Below are 27,990 nucleotides of genomic sequence, written 5' to 3' on the forward strand. Positions count from 1 at the left end.
AGAGTGCCAATTAACAATACTGTGCTGAAATTAGTTTGCGTTCTTCAACCAAGTAGCCAAAGCACAGCGAGCGTGAGAGACATCGTCCAGCTTGCAATGCTTTTCTCACAGATTGTTCTTGGAAATATGCAGGATAGTCTAGAAATGTATTGATACCAAGTGACTGACTTAGCGGGATCTGTCGGCTGATGAAAACTGGCACAACATTGCGCTTTTGTCTACACCTAACAGAGAGCTACGTTTTCCTACACCTGCCAAGTTTGCCTTGAATATGTTGGCCTTGCCACACAGTACTGCAGAATTATAACAAGTTTGTTTCTCAGGCTTAAGAAATCAACTGTATACAGACATTCTGGATTAAATGGCACCGGCTTCAGACAAACTAAGCAAATGATCCAATCTGCAATACAAATGTATCCATGTATGACCATAAGAAGTAAATAAGACCTAAAGAAAAGTAAGTACCCAAAACAAGCCTATTTTATAATGTATTTTATTGTTTCAGATAGTGGGTCAGTAAAAACAAAATTGCCAGGTTGTCAACCCTGTGACGAATGTGACTGTATAATGAAAAAGTCTTGCATCAAACATTAGGATTTTAGGGACTAAATGTGAGGCTGGTTGGTACTTGTGTTGCAGATGAATGCGATACATCAGGCACAGAGCTAGGAAAGCTGTGCAGCTTCACTATTTGCTGTACGAAGGACACGTCCCTTTTGACAGCATAGCTGTCATTCATACTTTATATACATACTGCATCGAGAGAAATCAATCATCTCAACCAACAGAGAATCCGAGAGGGATAATATTATACATTAATTGGAGAGATGCAGACATGTGACAGTAAGTACATTTTTTAGAATGACAGGTGAAAGCTTACACAGTCTGGTAAACAGATTGAGACCGTTGCGTCAACGCCATACCAGCGACACCTGCAGAAAGAATTGCAGTCACACTATTACATATTTAAAAGGTTTTTTATTTGATGTAAGATTTTGTATTTATTTATTTATGATATTGTTATATGGAGGAATGTTTGCATTTTCTATGTAATGATGGTTAATAAATTAATTAATTTAATTCATTCATTCATTGCTGCAATGGCCATAGTTCTGTATACCAGTCACTGACTTTGGAACTTGACTATACAGATGATACATGCTCATTTTAACAATATGGGTTTAAGTAGAAAGAACTCTCTTAAACTGGTAGTAGTGACATTGTTCTGCTGCTTATGGATGGGTCTTGGTATATGGAAGGAGAGGCTGAAACAGTAAGTTCAGAACAACTGTGTGACCACTTGTACTTTGTCATTCACACAAAAATATGAAACGGTGTAACAGTCTTAGGATTTCCAGTGAGGAGCCTCTGTCTATGGATCACGAAGCACACTTGTCTGCAACCAACGTTCTGTTTGCTGGTAAGAGTGCTGCACAGTATTAATCAGCAGCCAGTAGGAGCAGGATTAACTCACAACAAGATGAAGGAATTTAACGTAGACAGGGACTTAAAGCAGTGACTGCTGTCACCCATCCTGTGTCTGTAGTAATCAACCCAAGTACCTGTGTGTTTCAATGAGCCATGTTTAGCTAAGTAGAGCTGGAACTGCAAAGTTTATTTTCTTAGGTTATATGGTAACAACTTTAGTATTTTCATTGTTGGGGACCTCCATGGGCAAAATGTAATAGCACCCTTCCCTTCAAAAGTTATCTGTGACCTGTGTCATGTGATTTCTTGGTTTACAGATTAGAAAAGATAAATCGCTGCTTTTGAGGCAGAATGTTTATGAAGCTGGCACTGCTGTACTGAAATATTTGCAGGGTTACATGGACACACGCTTTGTCATCATTTGGCTGCCATGGAGGTAATGAGTGGCAAAGCTTCTAGGGCATAGTCATAACACTTTTTGAATGATCTTTAATATGTTTTACATATGATCTCAATAAAGTACCATTACAGGTAGTGTCCAGAAAATATACAGTTTCACTGCATCCTGTCTCAGCCTTCTCATTTCCAGCTGGCGGCCAGCTAAATTGCCGTCTACTTTGCCAGATGAGCCCCCTAAAAATAGTTATTTTGTTCCAGTAAAATAGCGGCAATTTCCAAAATTCATTACTTGTATAAGCCGGGTAAAACATTCCTTCTCTGAGGGTATTTCGTTTCTGGGCTTGTGTTTCCATGGACACCATGAACTAACCAATCAGTTTTGAGCTTACGAGTGATGTTGGTGATGAAGGCCGAACTGTACAATCATATACCCAAGTCAGTAACCATACAGCAGAGTTATGACATTGTATATTTATTTAAAAAAAACAAAACAAACAACCTATATTTTCCATGTAAGATTGTCTTTATTACTCATGCATTGACATAGAAGATCGATCTGAAACATACACTATTAAGGAAATGATATTCGCATTGTGGAATTAATGGATATGACTGATTATTTTATTTTTATGTGCTGTGTTTTGCTTATTCAGTCTTTATTAAATAACAGATATCACTATGTGAGGTACAAGATCGGTATCAAATCGTTATGATTGCAGCATCAGTCATAGACCTTCAGGATGCCGCTGGGGTGTCTTGGGAGGTAGCATCTCTGCTGCAACAATGGGCTCTTCCTATGGTACACCCCCTCCAGTTGGAGGACGGGTTCTACTCCATGCTCAAACAGGATGGTGGCCTCAGACCAATCCTTGACCTCAGCCTTCGCCTTTCAGGGGAACAGCGTATGAGTTCAGGGTCTTGAGGTTTGGCCTCTAGCTTCCCATGCCCTTTTCAAAGGGCAGGGAAGCTATACTGGCCCTGTTCAAACTCAAAGGTATCAGAATAGCCCCCTGTGTAGAGCTGTTTAGCTCAACAGAGCGCTCATGGTAATGACATTCCAGAACTGCTGGGCTTGAGGGCAGCAGCTTCTCAGGCCCTACCTTAGGGTTTCCTGTGTATGCGCCCTCTGCAAGCCTGGTTCAACAACAAGGCTTTTTCAGCCCGCATTGAACCACGACTGCCTTGGGCAGTGTCACCACGATCACGTAGAATGGCCAAGGTGCTTCTAGTAGCCTCTTATTGGCCCAGGAAGTTTAAACCCTGATGCAGCTCCTGAGCGGCCAGCTGTGGAGACTGCTCAAGTATCGTGACCTGCTCAGTCAGGCGCGGGGGACCTATGGCATTCTGACCCATTGAGCCTGTAGCTCTGGGTCTGGCCCCTGAATAGCTGCATTGAGCCATCTGGGTCTGTTCAATAAGGTTTTTGACACCTTGCAAAATGCCACAGCAGCATCCATCCAGGAGCTCCCAAGTAGCGCATCCAGTAAAGGCGCTCTGCTTGGAGTGCAGGATGCGCCTTATAGCCTGGACATTGCCGATTCAAGTCAGCACGGGGGTGGCAGCAATGAGCTGAGCCTAAAAATATTTGGCTATTCCAAATTGGGGAGAAAATGATAAAAAAAATAATAATAATTGGCTACTACTAAATTTAAAAAATGTATATATTTAAATTAAAATGTACCTCAAATTTTTTGTGTTTATAGGAAACTGCTCACTTGAAGATGAACGAGATACAAGCTGCTGCATCCATCCTGGAAGAACTGCTTCAATATTGGAGGTATGCCTTGAATTAATGAATTAATCAAATAAATAAATAAATAAATAAATAAACTCTGTAGGGTCTGCCCAATGTTAAAAATCATGCCGATGACTTGGCACTTAAATCTTTTAAAAAGGCACTATAAAAAACAGCCCTGCTTACAGTTTGAAAGAGGAGATTCAGGGCTTTAAAATTAAGTCCTTTTCGTGTATTCCCAAGATTGTACCCTGGCACTAGAATGCAAGTGTTTTGCAATGCTACTGCTGCGCTCTATGGCAGACCTAGATCGGTACTGTAAACTATGTAGAGGGAGATTTCCCCTCATCAAAAAGGCCCTGTAAAAATTGCAGTCTAACTGCTATAGGACATGTCATGGGTTCAAACCCACGAGCCAGACACCACATCTTGAACACGCCCCACTTGTAACCATACTGGGAATGAGTAGAGGCTGCCCTGGCATTTTGTAAGGTGTTGATCACCCTGTTTTGATAACCCAGACGGTTCAAATGGAGCCATTCAGGGGCCAGACCCAGAGCTGTGTGCCACAGGGTACCATGAGCCTGACTGAGCAAGTCGTGGCGCATCGGCAGCTCCCACTGCTGACTGCTTTAGGAGCTGTACCAAAGGAGAGAACCAAACTCTCCTGGGCCAGTATGGGGCTATTAAGAGCACCGTGACCCGTAGCGCCAGCAGCAGAAACGCATAGAGTAGATGCGCTTGCCACGGGTGTGCCAGTGCGTGTATTCCTAGAGGTCCCCCTTCTCCTTCTATGGAAAACCACATTTGACTCCTGAGAGGCAATGAGGTCTATCTCTGCCCGCCCAAATCTTCCCCCAGATAGGGCTCATGACCTTAGGATGGAGTCTCCACTCTGCGTCGCTGGTGATCCCTCTCGAAAGGAGGTCCACAGCGCAGATGGTCACTCCTGACAGGTGGACTTCCTGAAGTGAGATGAGGTTCGCTTGTGGGCCACACGATGGAGACTGGGCGACTGTGGGTGGTTTACGTAGGACGCCACAGACATGTTGTCTGTACGGACAAGCATGGGTCTCCCCCACACCTACTCCAAAACTGCCTGAAGTTTCCACTAAGAGAGTGCCTCTAGGAGAATAGGAGATTGTAGTTCAACACTGGCTGACAAGCTGTACTGTTGAACCAAACCCGCAGGGGCGCATATGCAAGACCCAGTGGGAAGGTGTTTGATTGTGCTGCCTTCAAGCCCAGAAGCCTCTGGAAGACCACTACTGGTAGTGCCCTGCCGAGATGAAGATGAAGATGAAGAGGAAGAAGACGAGGTAGATAGCTCGGCTCTACTCTTCCTAGCGCTACCCCCCCCCCAGGCACATAACCTTGGGGGGAGGGTCTAGCTTCACTAATCGGTGAGGCTGAATACCGGGGAGGCGTGGAGGAACGGCTCCTATGAGTGACGTGCTACCCAGTTCTCTAGCGTAAGCTTGGAGAATGGAGCACACAAATCACAAAAAGTGACGTCAGTGAAGACGCTATGCACATGCTCAGGGCCCAGACAGACTGCAGGCAGTTTTACTTTGCAAGAGACACATGTATGGAAGTTAGACATTTTAATAGTGCTGTGTTAACAACAGTGTATAAAAACTGCACAGAGCCTGTGTACCAACGATCGGAACGGACACAGAGCAATCGGCACCGACACGGGTCCTCGGAACTGACCCTTGGTACAGAAGCAGTAACCTTGAACTCGCAAGCGAGAACAGGGGTGGTAAATGCAGTTACTGCTAGTGGCACGTTAGCAGGGATGTCCACCTGCAAGTCAGCCACTGGCCAAACCACTAGTCAGTACAAACACGAGACTAGCAGCAGCCTGCACCAGAACAGTAACCTCGGTCCCTTAGGATCATGGGCGACAGGTTGCTAGTTACTGTTATATAGCGAGTAGCAGGGCTGCCCACCTGCACAAGCCACTGGCTAATTTCTTAGTCAGTACAAACATGAGACTAGAAGTAGCCTGCTTGTGAACAAGCCTTTGTAATAGTGGAACTTGGATAGTTGCACTAAAACTGCGCCGAGCTGCTAAAGTAGGCACGCCCACAGTAGCTGCTGGGGTTGCTATACTGACCTTTCTGTGAGAAAGAAACACAGTGCAAGGTATTTTTGTCTTTTTTGAATACAAAAATAAATAAATAAATAAATACTAGTTGAGTTAGTGAGAGTTTTGTCCCGGCACTACTCATTATTGCACATATTATAACACCACACACTGCCATTACATTTATTTAAACTGTAGTACTTGACATGTGTCTGCAGGTGGCAGAAGTGTAGCAAGATATCTTGAACTGAGAACTAGGAGCAAGAACACCCTGAAATCACTAAAAATCAGTCATAAAAATACAGACACCTGTAAATCTTTTACTGTGCATACTACAATGTAGAATTGTGTAATATTCTGTTCTTTTCATAAGGGGCAGGATTTCCTGAGAACTGGTTTCCAGTTTGAAAAAAACAAAAGGGCTTACATTATCTATCATTAGAGTAAGTTGGCTAGCCCTAATCTCACTGTACCACCCCACACCTATCTTCCACTGAAAGTATGACACGAAACAGGTAAGTAATACTATTTCCATTTGTCAGAGGCTTAAAACAGATTAATGGTATGTATTATATTGTTTTCAGGAGAATGCGTTAAAATACAGAAGCTTTTTAGTGTCAGTGAAAATATAAATACTTATGACAATTTATTATAAAAAAATATATTCTGAACTTAATGTCATTATACAGCTCAAGTATATATCTTGTTTGCCACAATGTACCACATATTGACTATTCACTTACATATTGAAACACACTATAATAATTTGACAATATATAGATTAGCATTATGCCTTATTTCTTTGAATTCTGCTTTAAATTTTGTACTATCCTGTAAATTCAATTATTTGATTAAATCTGAAACCACAATGTGTCTGTGTCTCATTAAATGCTTGCAGTAGTTGCAAATAAGAGTGTTCGATATCTGAATCGCACATAAAATTGCAATATTGCAAACTAAAATAACCAAGGTACCTTATGCAGCCAAGTGTAATTCAATTTACTGTAAACCTGGCCACAATCTGTAACAATTCTGAAATAATCAGAACAATGAATTAAATCTATTAACCAACTTATGTTTCTGTTTTTATCTCAGCTATCAGTGTTGATATGGGCAACCTTGCATGGTGAAGAGTTCTGGATATCGAATAAAAAAAAAAGACAAGATTATAGCATGTACATCAGGAGGTGAAAGAATTCAAGCTTTATATTTCATAAATATGAAACTTTTACAGAAGTACTTTTACAAAAGTGTCACAAATCACAGTATGCCAGATATCAAGTTCCTTTTCGGCGTCATGAAGATAAACGGAACAATAGGTACCAATTTCTCCTCATACATTTTTGGTTGCTAAACTGCAGTATAGACACACTGTGGCAAGTTACACACAACCAGGATCAGGCATAAGCCGTCCAATAATAAAGTCTACTAAACATCTGCATCTCTGGGAATGAAATCATCACAAGGTCTATTATCAAAATGTATAACCAATGGATTTTTTATATAAAAGGAGCAAGATATTGGCATCAACAGAATTATCACTTGCTTTGAGTAGATCATTTTATTCTTTGCTTTTTTATGTTTTTACTAATTTGGTATAGGCTGATTTAACCACCACACTAATATATGTATATAACAAACATGTTTAGCCCCACCAATGGTAAACTCTAATCTTGGACTCTCTTAAAGTATCATTATCTAAGGTTGCAGCCAACAGGGGTGTGTAAAAATTGGATACCGAGGGGCTTATTGACAAAGCATTTACCACTGTACTGCGTTATCTGTGTTTTTAAAAAGAAAATTCAATACGGATGTTAAAGCTTTAAAAAAAATTTACCATGAAAAGTACCATACCATTTACCATACCATGCTTTTTGAATATGGCCACAAAAATCATAAACTGATTAAATAAATATTTGTAAGCCTTTGTTATGACGCCAAACATTGAAAGAGGGGATTAAAGAAATGTACCATCTCAAAAACAACAACATGAATACAATTTGACAAGAGAATCAGTTCAAAAATACTGAGCATTTTAGATAACAGTAGAGATGTTAAAGATCACACTACACTGTGTGGCTATTAAAAACCATGAAATAATTGCAGTGCAGTAGCAGCAACCTTCAATGCAAAGAGCAGTACACACTGTATTACACGTCACCAAGGTTCACAGTCGCTTAACAATATAAACACTATTAAAACTAAACAGCTGCGCTCTAAATACACCTAGTGTACAAGCATTAAACTTAATGGAAAGCAAAGGTTCCATGTTTGAATCAAAAACATCTACTGACTGCACTTATTTTACCCTTGAATAACAGGGTAAATGTATCTTTATTAAAAACAGAAGCTGTCCAAAAACATTAAGGGGAATCCCTTGGTGATGTACGCTTGGCTCGGGACTTTAAGAACATCTGTGATTCCTCAACTGCATCCAAGTCAAGAGCAAGTGTCATTCTGGTACTCCGTGGAAATTAAAAACGACGTTGTTCCCTTCACTTCAGCTGTACTCTATATGCAGAAATCAACAGCTTTACCTGGAAAAGCAAGGACGGGCTCAGTAAAGAAGCTTCTTTTAAAAAATGTGTCAGCTTATTCTGAAATTACAACCTTTTTTGCTTAAAACATAAGGCTGAAAAGTAGGGTCCTAATGATTGGCGAAACAGAAACCAAGAACCTCAAACTTAATGTGTTGTGGCAGGATTCAGGAGACAAAGTGAAATGGTATCAACCCTCATTAGCATAACATTATTGAAAGTGCATTTTTAATACTATTTCAGAAAAATGCTATGGCACTGACTAAGTTACAGCTCTGACATAATAAAGAATACACCTAGAACACAGAAATGATGGACGTACCTTGGCTGTAGGTGCTTCAGTCAGTCTTATGAAAAGTTTATTTGCACCTGGTACTGGGCTGAATGAATAAATAAAATGAGTATCCTAAAAGACAAAAAAGATAACATTGTCATTTATAAACCACTAGATTAAAAAAGCATCTGTTTGTTATAACACAGCTGACACTGTTCAGTATCCAAAGGTAAGGAGTCTCCTAATAAACAAATATTAACAATACTACACAAAGACTGAAGAAACTGTCTTTGCTTTTATGTTGTGAAAACAGCTTGGCAAAAGGACCAGAGCGGCTTTCATCCATCCCCCCCCTCCAATTCTCTTTGTTGTTGTGTCATTTTCCGCTTCACAATTTGTTTAATCAATGTACATAAAGAATGATGCAGATGTTTTTGTCTTCTGCTTCGATTGTCTATTTTACACTGCGCAATTTGAGCAAAATAATTTACTCAAACACCAAAAAACATTTCATTTCCATCCTTTCAAATTTGGTCATGTTCAAATCGCAAAATGTTTATTTTGTTCAGTCAATGTCAGAAATAAATCGCTATTTTAATAAATTAGCTACAGTATTTCGTCGTCTTCCGGAAGCATGGTAGAAATAGCTAGGTAGACTGACGTTGTTTACATTTGAAAGTTTTTTTTTTTTTACTGTTATTTCTTTGTGGTAACATTAGGGTATCTGGCATGGCAATGTGGGAAAGGGCCAGGTGTCTTCATTATAGTATTGAAAAGAAATACTGGTAATGTTTTTGACAGTGATTTGAAGCTAAAAAAGGATAAGCACCACGGCTAACAAGTTTTGTTTCCCTTTTCCTACCTACTTGTCTAGCTTGGTCCATAAACAGACTCAGACGGTGTTAACTTGGGAAAGGGATTACTTTAATTCAGTCTACTACCCACTGGGAGAAAGAGCAGTGATATGGGTTTCTTACAAAGCTTTTGTTTGGAAAGGAGGAAAAAAACTACACAATGCACTGACCACATTTCTCTTAGCCTTAAAAATAAGATTTTATAGACTTTGTGTTTCACCCACCACTGTCGGTCAGTCTGAGCTCCTCAACCTCTTCTGCAAATTTAAATGTGACCCATAAATTTCCTCCCTCACTAAAAACAACACGACTACAACTTGTTTGCTGTCCTAATTAAATATAAAATTAGGGTTGCAGCAATACAAGATTTTTCACATCCCGATACAAGCTGAACAGAAAATGCTGACATGACCACAATAAATTATCTGGATCGTGAACTGATATGATTTCTTTTAGAGTATTTAAAAGAAAACAATGGTTGTATTAATGGCAGCAGTATAGAATAGAAGTTCAAAAGAATATATATATATTTCAGTGAATGATGCTGAATTAGAAAAATTGTCGTTTTTAGAACTCTGTGCTTATTTTAATGCAAGGTATACCAAACATTTCCATTTTATACAAATATGATTTAAATACTGTGCCGTATACAGAAAATTCAACCTAACCCAACCTAAGTCACAGCAAGAGGGGATTGAGTCAGTATAGGAATCTGTCAGAACCTACAGTAAAAATGTAATAAATATCTCTTTCTAGCATGCAGGCAGATTCAAGAAATACAGTAGGTGGTAGGGGTAAGAAATGTTCAGGTATGAGAATATGAAATAAATGTACACTCACCAAAAATACAGGCAGCTGAAACTTGTCATTGAGAACTACAGCCTGTACACTGCAGGGTCCACAGAGACGAGCGGCGATCTCATTGCCTCCAAAAAAGTTGGCATGGAAGATAAAAAGGAGAATTCCCGATCCTGCAGCAAGTGGGATAAACCATCTGTTACAAACTATTATTATTTGTTTATTTAGCAGGTGCCTTTATCCAAGGCGACTTACAGAGACTAGAGGGTGTGAACTATGCATCAGCTGCAGTCACTTACAACAACGTATCACCCGAAAGAGAGTACAAGGAGGTTAAGTGAGTCAGTGGCTGAGCTGGGATTTGAACCGGAGACCTCCTGGTTACAAGCCCTTTTCTTTAACGAACACCTTGATTTGTAACTGCTATCAATGCGCTTTGAATGGTAATTATTTTGGTACATTAAGGAATGTTGGAAAACCATTACTTATATACGCTTCTAAACAGATCGAACAACTAACAATCACACGCAGAAACAGTATTTTATCATCTGCATCTGACAAAGAAATAATAACTGTAGATGCTGTCCATGAGTGAACAAAAACAGTATGTAATAGATACAATATTTCAGATAGTGAAAGGGTACTTTAAAGCTAATGTGCCATTCTTTATCTCTACAATAGATAAGAAACACAAGGGAAAATTTGATTATCGATTAAATCATTTATTAAGTCCATTTTTACATGTATCAATTAGAGAAAGAGGTCTGTTTCATGTCACAGTCCTGCTACCATCAATAATTTTGCAATATTTTGAAGGAAAAAATATTCTCCTAGTAGACTAGAATGAGCTGGATTAATAATATTAATATCATTTTTATATCGCGCCTTTCATAGTTGATCACCATCACAAAGCGCTTTACAAGATACGAGGCTAGGGTGTGTGAACTATGCATCAGCTGCAGCTTACAACAATGTTTTACTAGAAAGACGGAGCACAAGGAGGTGAAGTGACTTGTTCAGGGTCACACAGCGAGTCAGTGGCTGAGCTGGGATTTGAACCCGGGACTTCCTGGTTACAAACCCATTTCTTTAACCACTGGACCACACAGTCCAATTATATTAAAATTGAGCATGTGGACTTTCCCCGTTTAGCTGATGCAGTATCTGTTTCATTTTGCTGGGTGTAAAGGACGCTATAAGGATAGAAAACAATGCAAGAACAAACAAAAAACTTTCAGATAAATGTCAGCCTAGACCACTTCTACAGTGGGGACTATAAAATCTAAGAAAAAAAAATGTACAGATACTAGAAATCCTAAAATCACTCTGAACACTACATCACCGGGTTTACTAATGCTGGACTTTAAGAATGTAGTTCAGTCATAACAGATATTTTATCTGATCTGAAAAGTAACACAGTGCAGCTGAAGGATAGCCAACATCAAATAATACATTAATATTAGGTATTTATATAAAGTGACTAACAGTTGCAGACATTTTCAGTAGACAGCACATTGTTGACAGCAGCATTTTGTGCTCTTACCTTCTGTTGTTTTGTTTGGTGGTTTATAGTTGAATTCTAATGAAAAATCTGGTCCCTCGCAGAGTATGTGGCAAGCTAATGGAAACACAGGTTCCAGCAAAGCTAAACGAGACTCAAAGTAATCCTTAATTGTGTGCTTTGCCACCTTCTGCAGCCTGGTTAAAGGAAAGAAAGTTTAGCCGGTAGTTGTTTTGTCAGTGGTTACAATACTTTGTTGTTTTTTTTAATGGGAGAACAATGATCAGTAATCATAGTAAAAGACCTAAGAACCAAACGTCAAGCTCAAAGCTAGGGGACTGGCATATGTAATCGTTTATTCAAGTAATCGATTAGAAAATTGTTAAAATCGTATAATTATCTTGTATTGCAGCAAATAGAAATGCGTCTGTTCAGACCATTAACCACGCTAAACCTGCCGTTACATGTATTAACTATATTGAATTAATTCAAGAGACTACAAAAGAGAGGTATTTTACAAAAATAAATAAATAAATAAATATCCTACAATGTAGCATTGTCGGTGGTCATGGTTTCATTATTGACACTTAAAGAGCTGTGGTTAGCATGAATAAGCAAGCCGATACCAAACAAAACATGAATTAGACTGCAGCCAATACACTTTGCACAAACTCCAGGCTAATTTTATAAAATATATAGTTTTGTTTGGGACATTTTACCAGTAAAATTTACACTTTTACAATAAAAAAGACTTTATGAACAGCATAGGCACAATAATAACCACCTACTATACAAGCATAATGTTCCGGGAGTGTTTGTGTGTTATGTTTTGAGTTATTTTATTAGTTAGTTAGTTAATTGGCTATTTTAAATGTTTAGAAATCTTCACTTGATTTTATATGTCTGCTGTGTCTTTTCATCTGTCATTTCTCTCCGTATCCTTACTTTTCCACTCTTTTTCCTTCTTATAAGAAACATTTACATTTTTTATTTAGTATTTTTTCTATTTTGCTGTAAGGTCGCCTTGGATAAAAGCCTCTGCTAGATAATTAAACAACATTAATAAAGAAGCATTTATCCACCAATCTGCAGAGAGGCTGGGCTGCAAGCCTCGGGCTCTGCTGACTGCGAGATAGAGTATGCCTTGCACAAGCAGCAGAATTACAGTGACGAACCCAACAGTTAAAATGATCACTAACGATACACTGACTATCAGCACTGTTAAAGGACAAGGTTGAACAAACAGAAATCAATAAAACCGGTTTCGTAGTTTTAGCTTGACTTAGTTCATGACGTTAAATCACTGAATATCTACTCTGCACTACCTTACTTATAAGGCTTTATGTAGCAGAACGCACACCAGGATGGAGGGGTTTTGCACCAGATTTAATTGTTATTTTTTTGGACACATTTCAATTTTGGTATAATGTAAGCTTTATTTTTAGCCAGTGGCACAATGACGTAAAGCATAATAGTGTAGTCGTATTTGATTATTAAAATACATGGAAATACCCATCCCTACTCAAAGCATGTGGTAAATATCATGATTCATACAGAGCTTTGTAAAATTACTATCACAGTATCTACAATTGTTAACGTTTCTTGTTAGACACCAACAATCTAATTTCACCTAGAGAATCAGAGAATGAAATATCTTAAAAACACCTTTAACATCTGCAAAACAAACAGGTCAAAGTGAACGGTCAACATTAAATTTTGTTTCCAGAACACTGAAAATATGAAGACAGCACCTGAAATGGTTGGTAACATATTAACAGTTGAAATAGGATTATTCTATCCCCTCACTGGGATGCATAATTGGGGAACTTGCTCTCCTTGCAGTGCTGCTGTGGGATACAACATATCTAATCAAAAAGAAGGATGTTCGCATTAAGAGTTATTGTGTGTCCCTGTGAAAACTACTACACTCCTAAGAGGAATTCCAGCTCATGTACACCGACACAGCAGGCTGGTCTGTATTATTACGTTTTTTGCTTATAGAATTAGACAAACTTACGTTTCCATGTGGGACGTGATCAAATCTTCCACAATGACTTTGTTACTCTGCTTTGCAAAATGCAATGCACTGTTCTGGTGTTTGGAAAGGATGTTGCAGTCGGCTCCATACTCCAACAGGAGTCTCACAATGTCAGCATTCCCTCTTTTACATGCCTGTAACGGTAGATCAGAAGATTTTAAATACAATCAAATGAGTTTAAACTATTTTTCAAAATTCACAGACAGCCTCAACCAAGCAGGTCCTGTCATTATCAAGCCAGTAAAGCCCTTTTAGGTTTAAAAACGTGAGGTTATTATCATAACCCTGCTTCCCTGAAATAGAAATGTAACCAGTACCCCATGAGTATTAACCCTTTGATACCGTCTAACCTGAATAGATATTCCAAAGCTGCACATAGTGGCAGCGACACAGTCGTGCCCGCCCCCGAGGGCATAAGAGAGACTGTTGACACTCAAAATGTATTCATTTTTCCTTTCACTGCCAGAGAGAGAGAGAGAGACACACATCTACGAACAGATAGGTGACGTATAGTGTTATATCTGATCGTTCACTTGTGTTTATCACTTATTACGATTAGTACAAATTACTTCACGTATTGTGTACTCAGCCGTGAATGTTCGCTAGTCCCTCAGTGGCCTTGTACTCTGCTTATGACGTTTGAGACTGCTGACACTCAAACGTCATAATTTTTCCCTCAAGACTTCTGCAATAAGATGCAGCGACCTTGAAGGTTAATGGTTACTTTTCTATTTCAGGGAACCAGGGTTATGATAACAACCGAACGTTCCCTTTCAAGTACGAAACGCAACCATTACCTCATGGGTAGACATACCAGTGCTGGTTGCAAGGAAAATTGCAGACCTAGTGAAAAGCTACAATGCTCGGCCAAGGGCACCTTGCGCACTACCATGAGGAACCCATGAATTCTGATACACGGAGCAAGTTCTTATTCACCAGCTACAATTCCTTGAGCTGCTGTGGTGTGGGTCTGTGAAAGAAGCTTCAAACAAACAGCTGTGGTAAGCCACCAAGATGCTGTTATAATTACCCAGCAGATTAAGCACCAGCTGAGTAAGCCTTTTAAAGTATAATCACAGAAACCCAGCACTGCTTATTTTCAGGCAGGTAGCGTCCTTGTTTAAAAGTGCTAGCATAGGGGCTTGCACCAATGATGCGATAGCACTTGATGAATGCACTTCAAAGAGGAAATCCAGGTGTACCGGAAGAGACACCTGAGAGGGAGCAGGATCATCCTCAAAAAAGTGTTTCCGCTTGTTATTTACAGGCCATGGAACATTCAAAATGTCCGTGGCCCACTTAAATCCGTGGCAAAAGCTCTGCTGATAACAACACATGCACTACTGGTGTTGTGTCTTCGGAGTCACTCTCCTCAGAGGGAAACTCTTGATCAACTACCTCCTCAGAAGCAGCGATAGACAGCAGATCTTCTTGCTGCCATTCTACGTGTACCTGTGAATGTAATGGTGCAGAGGGAGCAGGTGTAGCTGTGCTGTTGCGCAACAACTCTGCTAAAATGTTTCCCTGTTAGGAGACCGCCTCCTAGAGCTTATCCAGCTGCTCAGAGCTCTCCGATCTATGAGACCGGTGGCTCTTTCTCCTCCTCTTAGCAGGGAAAACCAGAGGAGGAGACGGGGAAGGAAAAGATGAGGAGGACCGTGAAGCTGGTCTCCTGTGTGATGTTCTCCTACTTTCCCTAGACACAGAGCTCTCATGAGGGGATACAGCTCTCTCTTTCTGGGCTGAAGAAGGAGGGGAGCCTTGTCCAGGTGGAATGGACAGCAAGCACTCTACAGAGCGGCACGACACGCATTTCTCTAATGTACACTTAGCCAAGGACACAAAAAACTCAAACAATAGTTTTGGTGCTATTGTGCTGCTTCTTTAGCACGCTCCAGACCCAAACAGGCAGCACATCTGCCATGCCTGTCCTCCGTGCGGAGACCCGTCTTGCATATGTCGCAAGAATGAAACCCCAGCATAATATAGCTATAGTAGTGTGCAATGCAAATGATCTTTAACTGTAATTGCTACAACAGTATAGCATATATTACTAATACCCAAAGGAGACTGTTGAACAACACATACAGCAAGTTACTATGCAGCTGGCAGTGCAACAACAGTGGTCAACGACTCTAACCAGAGCTGATCAGATCAATGATGGTACTATCTTGTATCAAACGCTTAACACCTACACTGTTTACTATAGCACAATGTATGGTACACACAGAACGTGTCTACAGTGCACAAATCACAGTAAACACAGTACTGTGCAACAGTATGGTACAGTGCACGGTGCACGGTATGCACAGTGTAGTACAGTATGGTGCTAATGATAAAGTACAATGCCCAATGTACGGTATATACAGTCAGTATATAGTGTGCAGTACCCCTGGTACGGCAAGGTGCATGGTACAGTATATGGTACACAGTCCACTACCGTTTCGGTAACCTTGTTCAAGGATGGTGGTAGATCACTGACTTATAGTAACCAAAAAAACATTATACAAGGATGTCCACCTTTATAGCTTCTGGCTTAACACAACGCATCTCTAAGAACGGAGGAAGCCTGCTGTCAAGCCATGTCAGCCTTCGCAATGGTACTGCAAGCAGAGACCAGAGCGGCAACAAAACACTGTAGGAAGGACTGCAAGCAATCAGACTTGAAGCAAAGCCGAATCCAGAAACTGCTAACGAATCAGAAGGGTAACCTCGTTCGTTGTACAAAGTACCTGCAGGAAAGAGAGCAGGTCTGGGACAGTTACCACAGGAGTGATATAGGGATGCCCACCTATAACGCTTTTTGGCCAACCACAGATCGAAACTCAAGGAAAGCCCACTGCTAGAGCCCTGACAGTCTTCACACCAACTCTGCAAGCAGATCTTAATGTAGTACAGAGACACTGAGAAAAGCTGCAAGAAGACTAAGCCAGCGCACGTGTCTCCTTCAAGCAGGACAGCTGAGCCCAGCAACCGTGTTAGTATTTCTGTTACCGTTATTTTAATATATTTTTTTATAATAAAAAACTAATTTTTTATTTTACACTTCAGCTAGCGGCTTACGAAAGCACCAGTAGCTGGCTTAACGATGCCGGGGAAGGCGCAGCAGAGTACAAGGCGACTGAGGGATTAGCGAACATCCACGGCTGAGTACACAATACGTGAAGTAATTTGTACTAATCGTAATAAGTGATAAACACAAGTGAACAATCAGATATAACACTATACGTCACCTATCTGTTCGTAGTGAAAGGAAAAATGAATACATTTTGAGTGTCAACAGTCTCTCTTATGCCCTCAGGGGTGGGCACGACTGCGTCGCTGGCACTATGTGCAGCTTTGGAATATCTATTCAGGTTAGACGGTATTAAAGGATTAATACCCATAAGGTAATGGTTACATTTCATACTTGAAAGGGAATGTTTAACATTACCTGTCATTTTTAAAGGGAAAAAACCAAGAGAATTACCAGCGATTGCTGATCCTAACCCCACGAACCACAGTTTCCTATATAATTAATGTACAGGGATCATTTACTAAACAGAGCAATGTTCAAACAAACATTACTATCCCTCTGTTTTGTTAGAGACATAACCAGCATTGATTGAAACCAATGTACACATTTACAGGGCCCTCAGAATCTCAAACACTACATTAAATTTGATGCATTTGTATGAAATCAGTTTATCAAATTTTTGTAAAATTCAATGCGAAAAGGTCAAAATTTTAAACAAGGTCCTCAAAAAAAAAAAAAAAAAAAAAAAAAAAAAAAAACACAACATGTAAATGGAGACATTTTCTAAAGACAAGAAGTTGATTACCTTCATTAAAGCTGTTTCTCCATTGATCTGTTGTACATTTACAAGAGCACCAGCTTCAAGAAGAATAACCACAGTAGTCAAAAAATTCTATAAAAAAAAAAAAAAAAGCCAACACACATTATTAATTTACACAACTGTTAACAATGAATACTTAGCAAAACAGCTTTCCATGTAGGAAACAGTAACAAGCGAGTGTAAGCAAATCTTCAAGAAAAAAAATCATGATACCTTTTCAGCAGCATGCATGAGTGCGGTGGTGCCAGCCTTCTGCTGAGCATTAACAGTCACCCCTTTCTTTAGCAGCAGTCTCAGTACATCATCATGTCCTCCTGCAGCTGCCAGCATTGCTAAAGACATTCCACTGGAGTCCTGCAAAACAAATAACTATACGCTACTAACACATCAAGGTTCTTCTTTGATACAGTGCACTCCGTTTACAAGAATCACCGATATAAGAATCAACCACGGATAAAAAATCAAATGCATGCATGTAATATGGTACTTGATCAAGTGCAATGACGATAACAGCCAATAAAGCAGGTTTTAAATTTGATCACATCTCGTGATTACGTACGTACGCAGCGTGGATCGTGCAATGATGCAGGAAACACTGCATTGTTTATCATCAGACAGTGAGGGTGCCACTGCATAGTCCAGGTGTTTTTTGTATTCTCTGTAAAAATGTGTTTCAATAAAGTGAATACACGTTCATTGAATACATACCGAGTACAGTGCTGTTATTGTGTGATATGCATGTAGAGGGAGTGGGATTGTGTCGAGGCGTGGTGAGGAGGAGTAGGAGGGGAGGGGGGTGAAGGTGAGCTTTGCACCTCCGCTTAATGAAAAACTGAGATTTGCATCACAACAGAAAATAAGTAAGCTACAGATGCTTAACATGACATTTAGTGGTCAACCCATTACACTGCAGGGAACAAAGATTTGATTCTCAAACTAAAACACTGATTCAGCAGCACTTCACCACAGTAATCATATCGGTTCGCTTTTAAGAATCAACCGCTTATAAGAATCAAATCACCTAGCCCATCTCCAGTTCAAAATCTGACTCACAGATAAGGGCAAGGGTGGTGAAAATTTTAATTATTAAGCAGTTAAACAATCTGTTCCTATACTAAAATAATTTTGATTCAATTCTTTAGCAAATAAGTGTCTAATTAAGTCTAATTAGGTATTCAAATCAACTAGTACCAGTGCATTCAGACAACATTTCTATATAACATCAACAGACAGCATATGTAAAGAAGCTTCAACTCTACAAGGCTTAATCCAGATCGTACAGGTCCTCAGCCAGCACACGAACATAAGTTAACATGAACACACAAGTTATTACATATAAAAAGTAGCAATCTGATTACCTATCAACAGGCAGTAACAAAAGTCTATGGAAATATCCAAGAGAGAAAAATAAAGAATACCTCTTGATCTAAATTATAATCCTCCTTGGAGTTTAGTGCAAGTTTCACAGTCAAGTAGTCTCCATTTTTCACAGAGTCTCGAAGTACACCTTGGAATAAAAAAACACAATAACACAAGCTAAATGCATTAAAAAAATGCAAACAGAGAATACACAACTATGTGCTCCTGCCTTTAGAAACTGCTCTGCCACCACCAATATTTCACAGAGTCCTCCTGTTCATAATAGGCTTTCTTTGTAGACCGCTACTAAGGGCATTCAGTGTACACATGGGTTTTATAAGGTCATTATTACGTTACACCAAAATAGTTTCTTACTTACTGGTAGATATAGTTGTGGTAGAAAGAATTTCATCTTCTCCGTTAAGATGTTTCTGAAAGTCCTCCAAGGTCATCCAGTCTAGCTTTAGATCAACACCCAGGCTTAGAACTTGCTTTTTGCTATCTACAATAGATAAAACGCAAAATTTTGTAATTAATATATAATACATGGATTAAGGCTATATTTACATCCTGAGCCATTCTAAAAAAAATAAAGGCATAAGTAGTGACGTCAAAAAGTGATAATTCCTCTAGAGGAAAATATACTTGAACTTTGACTCATTTGACTCAGAGACCACCACTTTCAATTCAAACACAAAATGTCTTGTTTTCGTACAATCGTATCTCAGAGAAACAGATAACGACATAGAACGTCTGTACAGCACAAACACTACGTTTAAAAAAAAAAAAAAACTGTGTACTGCTGAACCTCGTATTCTTTAATATTAGCACCACAAGAGTATCCATGTATCATAAACAATAACAGATGGGCCTCTTCATTGAGTTACAGGAACACATCTCGGGTTTCTCACTATTCAAGAGGAGAAAGAGAATTTGTCTTAACCCTCATACCGTATCTTTATCACCTCTTGAAACGCTGCTCGCCATTTCCTGTTCCCACAATACCACTAATTTCAATCAAAGCACCAGCACTGTTGCTGAAGGGAGCATGAACTGGACACACTATGATGTTCATCAGACAAATCATCTCTTTCTCCTAGCAAACACTCCCTAGTAAAAGTTTGGGAAATTTATATCCATCTTATTTAAAACATGGTTATACAAATATCAAAACAATCAGGATTATATTTAAAAATTTCAGCTGTGATACAGGCAGCATATGAAACCTCAAAAATATAAAATGTGTCAACATTGCTGGGTGTTTTCTAACACTGAAGGTTAATATACCCGAAGTCTTTTCAGACTGACAGACAGTATCCTGGGCAGTATCATGATCATCTTCATATGCAATGTAGAGCCGAGGTTCACTATCTTCTCTCTTCCTCCTCCTCCTCTCTCTCTGGGCACTTCCACTCCACTTGAACAGGGGCTCCTCGGCGGGTTCAGAGCCTGGAGACATCACAGCAGCATTCTCGCGCCTTTCTCTGACATCATCCACCTCCTGAGGAGGACTCACAACGTCAAAACACCCTTTCACAGGCTTGGCATCTGGAAAAATAATTGTCATAGAAAGATTTCCTTTAGAAACCGGTCACATCTGTAGATATACCTCTATAGATTCCTGTAACCCAATAATTTAACGTACTCTAGCTAGGTCATATGCAGCTTCAGCCAAAAGTTTTGCATCACCCTAGAATGATCCAATTTTGCTTCAAACAAAGAAACCTGTTGAATAATATTACGTTAACATATTAAATTACATTCAGCTTTGTAGTTTTCCATACAAAAATGTGACATTTCAAAATCTAACAATTTCCGAAAAGACGTCAGAAATCATAACACGTGTTACTCAATTTGAAGTAATCAAAAAGTGACAATTAGAAGTGGCAACGAGTAGATTTAAGCTTGATCAACATGATTTTTACATAGATTTTGTAACTTCAGAGCAAGCCATGGGGAAGGGAGAAATCTCCTCTCAAACACGCTCAGCCATCACTGCACTTCATAAGGAAGGTTTTAGCAGCCGTCAAATAGCCAACAGAGGTTATGTCAGCCGAAGTGTTGTATCTAAGATCATCCAGAAATATAAGACGACTGGAAGCTGAAAACCTGCCCCTAGGTCTGGACACCCAAAGGTCCGCACTGCTCACCACGTGTGCCACCAACTCCATTCAAATTTGAGAGATAGGATGGCCAGTAGTGTCCACTTACAGCGGCAATAGAAAGAAGCTGGAGTGAATGAGTCTGCACGCGCTGTTAGGAGGCAGAGAATTATCTGGTGTCAGCGAGGCCTGCTAAGAAGTCCCTTCCGAGCAAGAAAATCTGAAATTTCCTACAATTTTGTTGCACACATGACAACTGGACCAAAGATGACTGGGCCAAAATCATTTTCTCTGACGAGTCCCCCTTCAGCTGTTTTGGAAACCGAGGTGGATTAAGAGTTTGAAGGCGCCAAGGAGAAAGACACAAGCCAGAGTACAGTTCCACGACAGAGTGTCCGGAAACTGTTCATATCTGGGGATGCTTTTCTGTCCAAGGCACAGTGGCCCGTTTCATAAAAGCGATCTGCGCTGAACGGCACCCAATAGGCACCTTGCAGATTAAAAATCAACATCGACTTTCACTGAAACTTGCGACAGCCACACCGCAACCACAAGTCGTCATTTTCATGGCAGATCCTGTTTTAGGACACGCCATGCCACTTATCCTACTAGCTCGCCATAGATATATCGCAAAGAAATCAGAAGGGAAAGTCCTTGATGCGTACACAGACTCAAAATTAATATCCAAGTACTGATTGTCAAGAAGGGAGATAACTAATCTGTATGATTTATTAGATCAAGAAATTAGCCATAGATGGGTTCTCAGATGCCAGAACGTCTGTATGTGCTGTCATTCAATACTCTGGGAGTATAAACGGCACTTTCATTTGGGCAATATACACCATATACACACACAATGCTATACAATGGGAGTGATATATATATATATATATATATATATATATATATATATATATATATATATATATATATATATATAGACACACACACACACATTTTAGCCTCTTGAAGTGCTTAACACAGAACATCCATCCCTTGAATTCTCTGATTGGTTAAATGTTGCGTCAAGACGTAACACAGCTGTCATGTGGTTCTAAGATTTTAGTTTTTATTTTTTTCACCCAGCAACGCGCAAGTGATCTAGTCTGCTAGAAGCGTAATCAATCCTTGTTGTTAAAGGCACAGTAGTATCTGCAAGACGGGCGGATCAGGTTTTTTCAGCCAGGTGGCAAAAGCCACTTCGCCGAGCGGCAAGTCCGGCTGAAAAGGCCTGGGGAGAATCCTTCAATTAGGATTACAAAAAATAAAAAATTGAAAATCATTGCACTTTCAGTTTCATATTACGCTAGAAATCCACTTATGTTTATGTACAATAGTCATGCTGACTATAGTCACGATATAAGGGTCGCTTATATCAAGTCCACTAAGTTTATAATTGTACGTAGCCTATCAAATCGAAGCATGCAAGTTTGAGAACAATCAATTTGTAAAGCAGCAGCAGCAGCATCAGCAATAAAAACTATTTAGTAAGAAACCTGTGTGAGCAAGTACAGTGTTTTATAATGTGATTCTAATTCTCTTTTTTTTATATATATATGATTTTTGTTAATAAGTTATTCAGCAATCTTAGTGCTTTGTTTTTGCAGCTGCCAGGAGGTCGTACAATACTTACTGTCTGGTGTTCTAGGCTCTCTTCTGCTTTTATCCACCCTCTCGGGTTCTGGCCTCTGAACTGGTACTACTTCCTTTGTGGTTTTAATCTTCTCAGGCCTGACTTGAGTCTGTACAAAACAAAATGAGGTATATTGTTCCAGCAATATGTAGAATTTTAATAATGAAGGACATGCCTCACGCTATTGGAATCGTACAGAATGGTTGTAAATTTGGACAATGAATGAAAAAAAGAAAAATAAATATTTTTTTAAGACCATTACCAAAGATTCACTGCTTTTTAAACAGCTTACAGGTTTTTTTCTCTGCTGTTTAGACTCGCTCAACACCACATTACTGTCTTGTGTAACGTATTGCAATAACTTTTTCAACATGCATCATGATTTTATAAATTGCATAGTAAAAGAGGCACGCTTAGGCCATTTTAAAACAGGTATACAAGGGCTGTTTAGTCCTGTCAGATCTAGTAGCGTTGAATGTCAATATTTTCAAGAACATAAGTGTGACTGATGAGCCCTGAGTCACCACACACATGCTGTTACAAGGACACTACACTGCTAAAACTAAATAAATAAATACAAGCAAATAAAAAATACCTTTGGTGTTGCTTTAGATTGTTCCACTTTCTCCTCCACAGTCGCTAATGGTGGACATACACTTTGTCTCTTCGGGGCTCTATCATTTTCTTCACAGTTCAATAAAAATTTCTCAAATAGACTTGCCGCAAATGTTTCTTCCTTTTCAGGGTCCTCATGCCTGGCTAGCACTAAAGAGACTTTATCTACTGCAGGGTTATCCTCCTTGCCCTTTGATGCACTGATCTTTGGGGTAGATTCAAGCGCTTTGGTTTTTATTTTTCTCTTGACCACACTTCCGCCCTCGTTCGAGTCAGAGGACAGAAAGCCTGGCTCATCGTCTGTACCACTTTTGGAAACCTTATGCGTCTTTGCAGCTGCATCGGCCGATTTAGTCTCCATTAGGAAATTGAGTTTCTCCTGCATGCTCTTGCCCTGGCTGCTTTCATCCCGTACTCCTTTCTTTTCCTGAATGAGATTCTTTATACCTTGTAGTTTGAGTCTGTGCTCACCAGCCTGCTGGGTTTTACTTTTTTTTTGTTTTGCCTTGAGCTTTGCAGGGCTCCCTCCTGAGCAAGAAAAAGTATCCCCACGCTTGAGCGCTGCTGTTGCTGCTTTCTCAGGAGAACCAAGCTCCGGTACAGAGGCATCAGTGACTGGTTCATCTGCCAACATGTCAGTCATCTCAGTAGAAACCTCTCCTTGCTCATCTTGAGAGGACTCCGCAGAGTACAGATCTGTGACCAGCTGTGACTTTGTTGTTTGGCTGGTTTCCTGCTCTTTCGAGGCCCTCTGCTTTTTTTTCCCCTGATTTGGGTACTTTTTAAGCTTTCCGCTTTCTTTTGGATCATCTTTCTTCTGCCTCTTTGTTACCTTTGGTTCCTCCTCTGATTCCAACACTCTTTTTTTGGTTTTTGAAGTCTTCTCATTGACAGAGACAGGAGTCGAGGGCGCACTGTCTGCATCCTCCGATTGGGCCCTCTCTGGATCATTTACTTTCTCAGGCTTAGACTTCTTGTTTTTCTTCTTCTTCTGGCTCTCTGGTAAAGGATCAACCCCCTTGGTTGTTTTGTTCTTTTTCTTCTTTCTTCGTTCTTCTTTTTCATCTGTTGGGCTGTCGCTGTCTGAATCGCTTTTTCCTGGCAGCTTCTGGAATGAATAAATAAATTTAAAAAATATATAGAAACCAAGCTACTTTATTTTTTACCAAATTTAGAATGCCTGAAATGCTACAATCTCTGAGGAAGTGTTGTCAGTGATGAAAGCACTGTGAGACGCATTCTGAGTAGCTCTAGTTAAAATAAATAAATTAAAAAGTAGTAGTGCTGGATATTTTAAGTGGCACGAGACTTTATTCTCTCGTATGTGATTCTCAGCCACTACATTTAAGCAATATAGAAACTCAGTACACTGCAGTATAAGTAAACAGTTTTGAAAAAAAATACGATACTAAGAGTATCTAGGTGTGGTTTTGCAAGCGGTGACTTTCGCTTTAACTCAAAACTCAGCCCCATTCATTTTGGGGCGCCAGCGCACCGAAGGTTACACACATATTACTCAGGCACTGGAATAGCCACCTACCATGGCTTGTTTAAAAGGACAGACTGGGCTTTTCAAAGACGTATTCAGTGTGTGTATGCGGTACTCCTAGCCGGAACTACGATCGCCTGAAGTTAAGCCTCTCATCATGTGACAGAGTTCACAGCTTAAGCTTCGTTTTGAGTCTACTGCTCTGTCACTGAAGCAGCTACACTGAAAGAGGCGTATCATTGGAACGCTTAGAAGCTCAGCTCCCCCTCACTCCCCATGTTCATTTTATATTGAAGTTCAATGGTGCAGTGTTTTTTTTTTTTTTTTTTTTTTTTTTTTTTTTTTTTAGCCATCTATGATTACAAATATATACAATATATATATATATATATATACAGTGACAAAACATTTTTTTGGAAAAACTTGTTTTTTTCCCATATTTTCTTATCTCTACCACATACAGTATGCCTGATCCTGTTGCAACTTACATAATATGAAAATAAATTGTGGCCTTTCATTTGATATATTCCATGCATGCAGTACAAACTATACAGTAGTTAAACATACATAAATGAAAACAGTGAAAAACAGGTGGAAATAGAGCTGAGTGTAAAGAGTTAAAGAAATGGAGCGCTGGTTAAAAAGAAAAGCACCTTTTTATTCTGCTGCAGCAAAAACTTCACGTCAGGCAGTGGCAAAAGCAGTGGAGAGTGCTCTGTCTCACAGTGATGAACAGCTGTTAGGTCTCCTGAAAGCAGCTTCAGTGAATTAAAGAGAGTGAGTTGGCCACAAACACAGCTTAGAAGGGTTTTATTCCTTGACATATGACACTTCAGTTCTGTTCCTAATGGGATTGGATGGATTAGGCAGACTGGGGGGAAGAGTTTGTTTACAAGAAAAGTCATTGCTTACCTGATTGTCCCTCTTTGCAACCTTCGTTTTGTTTTCTGCTAGTTTCCGCTGGTATGCAAGCAGCACCTCCTTACAGCTCTCCAGATGAGCCTCTGGTTCCCAGGTATCATCTTCCGATGTGTATCCCTTCCACCGGACTCTGTATGTGATTTCCCCCTGCAACCAAACAATACTGTTGTGTTAAACATGCATTAGGGTTCCTGTTCATATTGTGAGCAGGGCCACCAGAGATCACCAACATTTACATGACACTGACCTTTGAAGACAGTTTCAGGATTTTTAAAATGTATTTTCCAATGGTTTAACTGCCTGTACAATTCACTGGCAACTCTAAAGCTTGTGGTGGGAATATAAAACCAGTAGAGATCCATCTCAGCATCATTTCACAAATCAATACAGTTAGCATTAAATTTGACAAACAATTTGAATTTAGCTTTACCATTTTATTTGATTTAAATATATAAAAAAGTTATGTCATGCCAACTAGGGCAGTCCAAGACAATCTCAAGGACTAGAGGCTTGCATAGACATGAATAATATCTGGGACTTCAAATAACAGCACAACACTATAGAGTGCTAGTGCATCCAAGATCCTTTTACAATTTGAATGAAAGTATACAGAATAATATTTAATATTTAACTGGTCTGGAATTGGGAGATAATGATGTAATGAACCTTTCAAATAATATTGGCACAGGAAGCCAATAAGAAAATCCTGTCATTTACAGCTTATCAGACCTAGGTGATTTTTCATACTATATTTTAATTTGTAAAGCATTTGAACTTTTTTTTTTTAAATATTAGTTTTTAAAAGACAAGTTTGAAATGGTGCAGTTATGGTCAAACACTGCTGATGTTCAAACACCAGCTGTTAAAGCAATCACATTCAGTTTCACACAAAAAAAAAAAAAAATACAAAACAGCCCATACAGCAAATACAAACAATAGTTTTATTGATCTGCACCAACTGGATCCTCCGACTGTTTCCAGACCAGTGTTCTTCAACTGGCAGCCCACGGACTGGATTGGGGGAGCCTGTCTTTTGGCCCATCGAGCGTCAGCGGTCCTTCATTACAAAAGCTGAAATTGCTGATACCCAAGATTGTAAGGTCTCCGCTATCTAGCCGAGCTTTCATTCGATTAGATTTTGGAATGCGTCACAAATCACCGCCCACTTAGCTTTGTGTTAGTGCCTCACTGGTTGAGCAATGAGAGAAGGCTTTAGTAGTACGATATGAAAACAGCTATATGGAGTAATATTATTTTCTTTATGCGGAGAAATTATATCTGAATATTTTTACAAACACTGTTGCACATTAATTCGAGGGCAAAGATCCAACGTCTGTGTTTAAAATGGCAAGTGATGTGTGGGATTAACATAAAAAACAAGATCAAGCGAGTTCGAATCAGAGGCTACAGGTGCAGGTCGTGCACATCACTCGAAAATGCTTCACACTTTCCAGACACCGGCCAAACTTGCAAGGTAAATGCTACAGAGGGTCGCTTGCAGCTTACCAGTGACTAGAGTGCTGATTGCAGGTACCAAGCTACTCCTGTGCGAGGCGCTAACGTCGCAACGTTCTGTTACTGTACATAAAGTGTGATTGGATAGTCAGATTTCCTGACCATTTACAAAAGTGCTGTATGCGGGTCAATCAAATCATTACTGTAAAATAATTGGTCAAATCAATAAAGCTAGTTACTTGACTACACCCTTGTTTACGTTTTTGGCTGCTTGTGGGCAGTCTCATTTTAAAAAACAGATACAAGTTGTTGTATGGTTTTTAAGGAAGTAATGGTACCATATAGAATTGAAAATGTGTGTTTTCCTAAATCGATCAATACTCAGTGTTGTTTGAATTGGTTGGGTGTTTATTGACACAAATAAAACAGCAAAACCCTTGTTGCAATTCGTTTGTTATGCAGTCTCTCCCCTCTCCCCTCTTCCCCAAAGGAAAAGTGTGCTGGCCAGCTTTTGTGGGTTTAAATTATACACATACCGCCGGCAGTACTCCAGGCCTTCATCATTGACGCGTCTTGTATTCCTGGCACAATAAACAGCATCCATTTGACAGCACTCCGCCCCGCTATGTCTCTCTCACCTTTTCTGTTTTCATGTCGATGATATGTTCCACCTCGAACACATCCTCTGCTTCGTCCTGCTCGCTGTCCCCGGGCTCTGATCTCTCGGTTCCTGCAGCCCCCATCTCTGCTTCAGCTAAACCCCCTGCTACTGCCATCGACGCCGCCATCTTTGTTGACGTTTTTACAAAACTTGTATTTTCCGGACCAGCTGAGTTCTGAGCAGGCGCGGCACACAAGCATCATTTGTTATACCCTTCTCGACAGTATGGAAGGCCATCTGGGTCAAAAATGTATTGTGGAGACAGT

General features: G+C 39.8%; 2 protein-coding genes across 9 annotated transcripts in view; one reads left to right on the top strand and one right to left on the bottom strand.

Annotated features, from left to right (window-relative positions):
• LOC121327775 (paraspeckle component 1-like) overlaps positions 1-6,828 on the top strand; it is a 57,659-nt gene extending 50,831 nt beyond the window's left edge. For 2 of the 4 annotated variants that reach the window (XM_041271974.1, XM_041271976.1), the window contains 2 exons: positions 3,531-3,604; positions 4,754-6,520. In XM_041271974.1, coding sequence (XP_041127908.1) covers positions 3,531-3,604; positions 4,754-4,853 — 174 coding nt within the window. In that variant the 3' untranslated portion in view covers positions 4,854-6,520. Of the gene's footprint in view, positions 1-3,530; positions 6,521-6,746 lie in introns of those variants that run through there. The other 2 variants (XM_041271975.1, XM_041271977.1) reach the window with 2 other exon arrangements.
• LOC121327774 (M-phase phosphoprotein 8-like) lies at positions 487-27,986 on the bottom strand. Of its 5 annotated transcripts, none has more exons than XM_041271969.1 (15): positions 27,702-27,986; positions 25,600-25,755; positions 25,341-25,445; positions 23,179-24,306; positions 22,584-22,692; positions 20,136-20,396; positions 19,228-19,350; positions 18,908-18,996; positions 17,703-17,843; positions 17,475-17,561; positions 13,633-13,787; positions 11,658-11,812; positions 10,157-10,287; positions 8,511-8,594; positions 487-932 (listed from the first exon to the last, which is right to left on the bottom strand). In XM_041271969.1, the coding sequence occupies exons 1-15, from the start codon at positions 27,849-27,851 to the stop codon at positions 912-914; spliced, it is 2,895 nt and encodes a 964-aa protein (XP_041127903.1). In that variant the 5' UTR covers positions 27,852-27,986; the 3' UTR covers positions 487-911. The 5 variants fall into 5 exon arrangements, with proteins under 5 accessions (XP_041127903.1, XP_041127902.1, XP_041127901.1 ...); XM_041271968.1 differs by lacking the exon at positions 487-932 and adding an exon at positions 6,832-8,188 and having other exon boundaries at positions 23,179-24,303; XM_041271967.1 differs by lacking the exon at positions 487-932 and adding an exon at positions 6,832-8,188 and having other exon boundaries at positions 27,702-27,985.
• Positions 27,987-27,990: the final 4 nt, after the last annotated feature.

The sequence above is a fragment of the Polyodon spathula genome, chromosome 15 (genome assembly GCF_017654505.1).
Source record: "Polyodon spathula isolate WHYD16114869_AA chromosome 15, ASM1765450v1, whole genome shotgun sequence".
Lineage (NCBI taxonomy): Eukaryota > Metazoa > Chordata > Actinopteri > Acipenseriformes > Polyodontidae > Polyodon > Polyodon spathula.

What these genes read in the sequence shown, in the direction of transcription:
- LOC121327774 (XM_041271967.1), bottom strand. Translation starts at nt 27,851, where the DNA reads ATGGCGGCGTCGATGGCAGTAGCAGGGGGTTTAGCTGAAGCAGAGATG. An exon ending in TGCTGCAGCAGAATAAAAAG is followed by an intron (nt 24,307 to 25,340) that starts GTGCTTTTCTTT and finishes TATTCATTCCAG; the next exon opens with AAGCTGCCAGGAAAAAGCGA. An exon ending in AGAGCCTAGAACACCAGACA is followed by an intron (nt 20,397 to 22,583) that starts GTAAGTATTGTA and finishes TTATTTTTCCAG; the next exon opens with ATGCCAAGCCTGTGAAAGGG.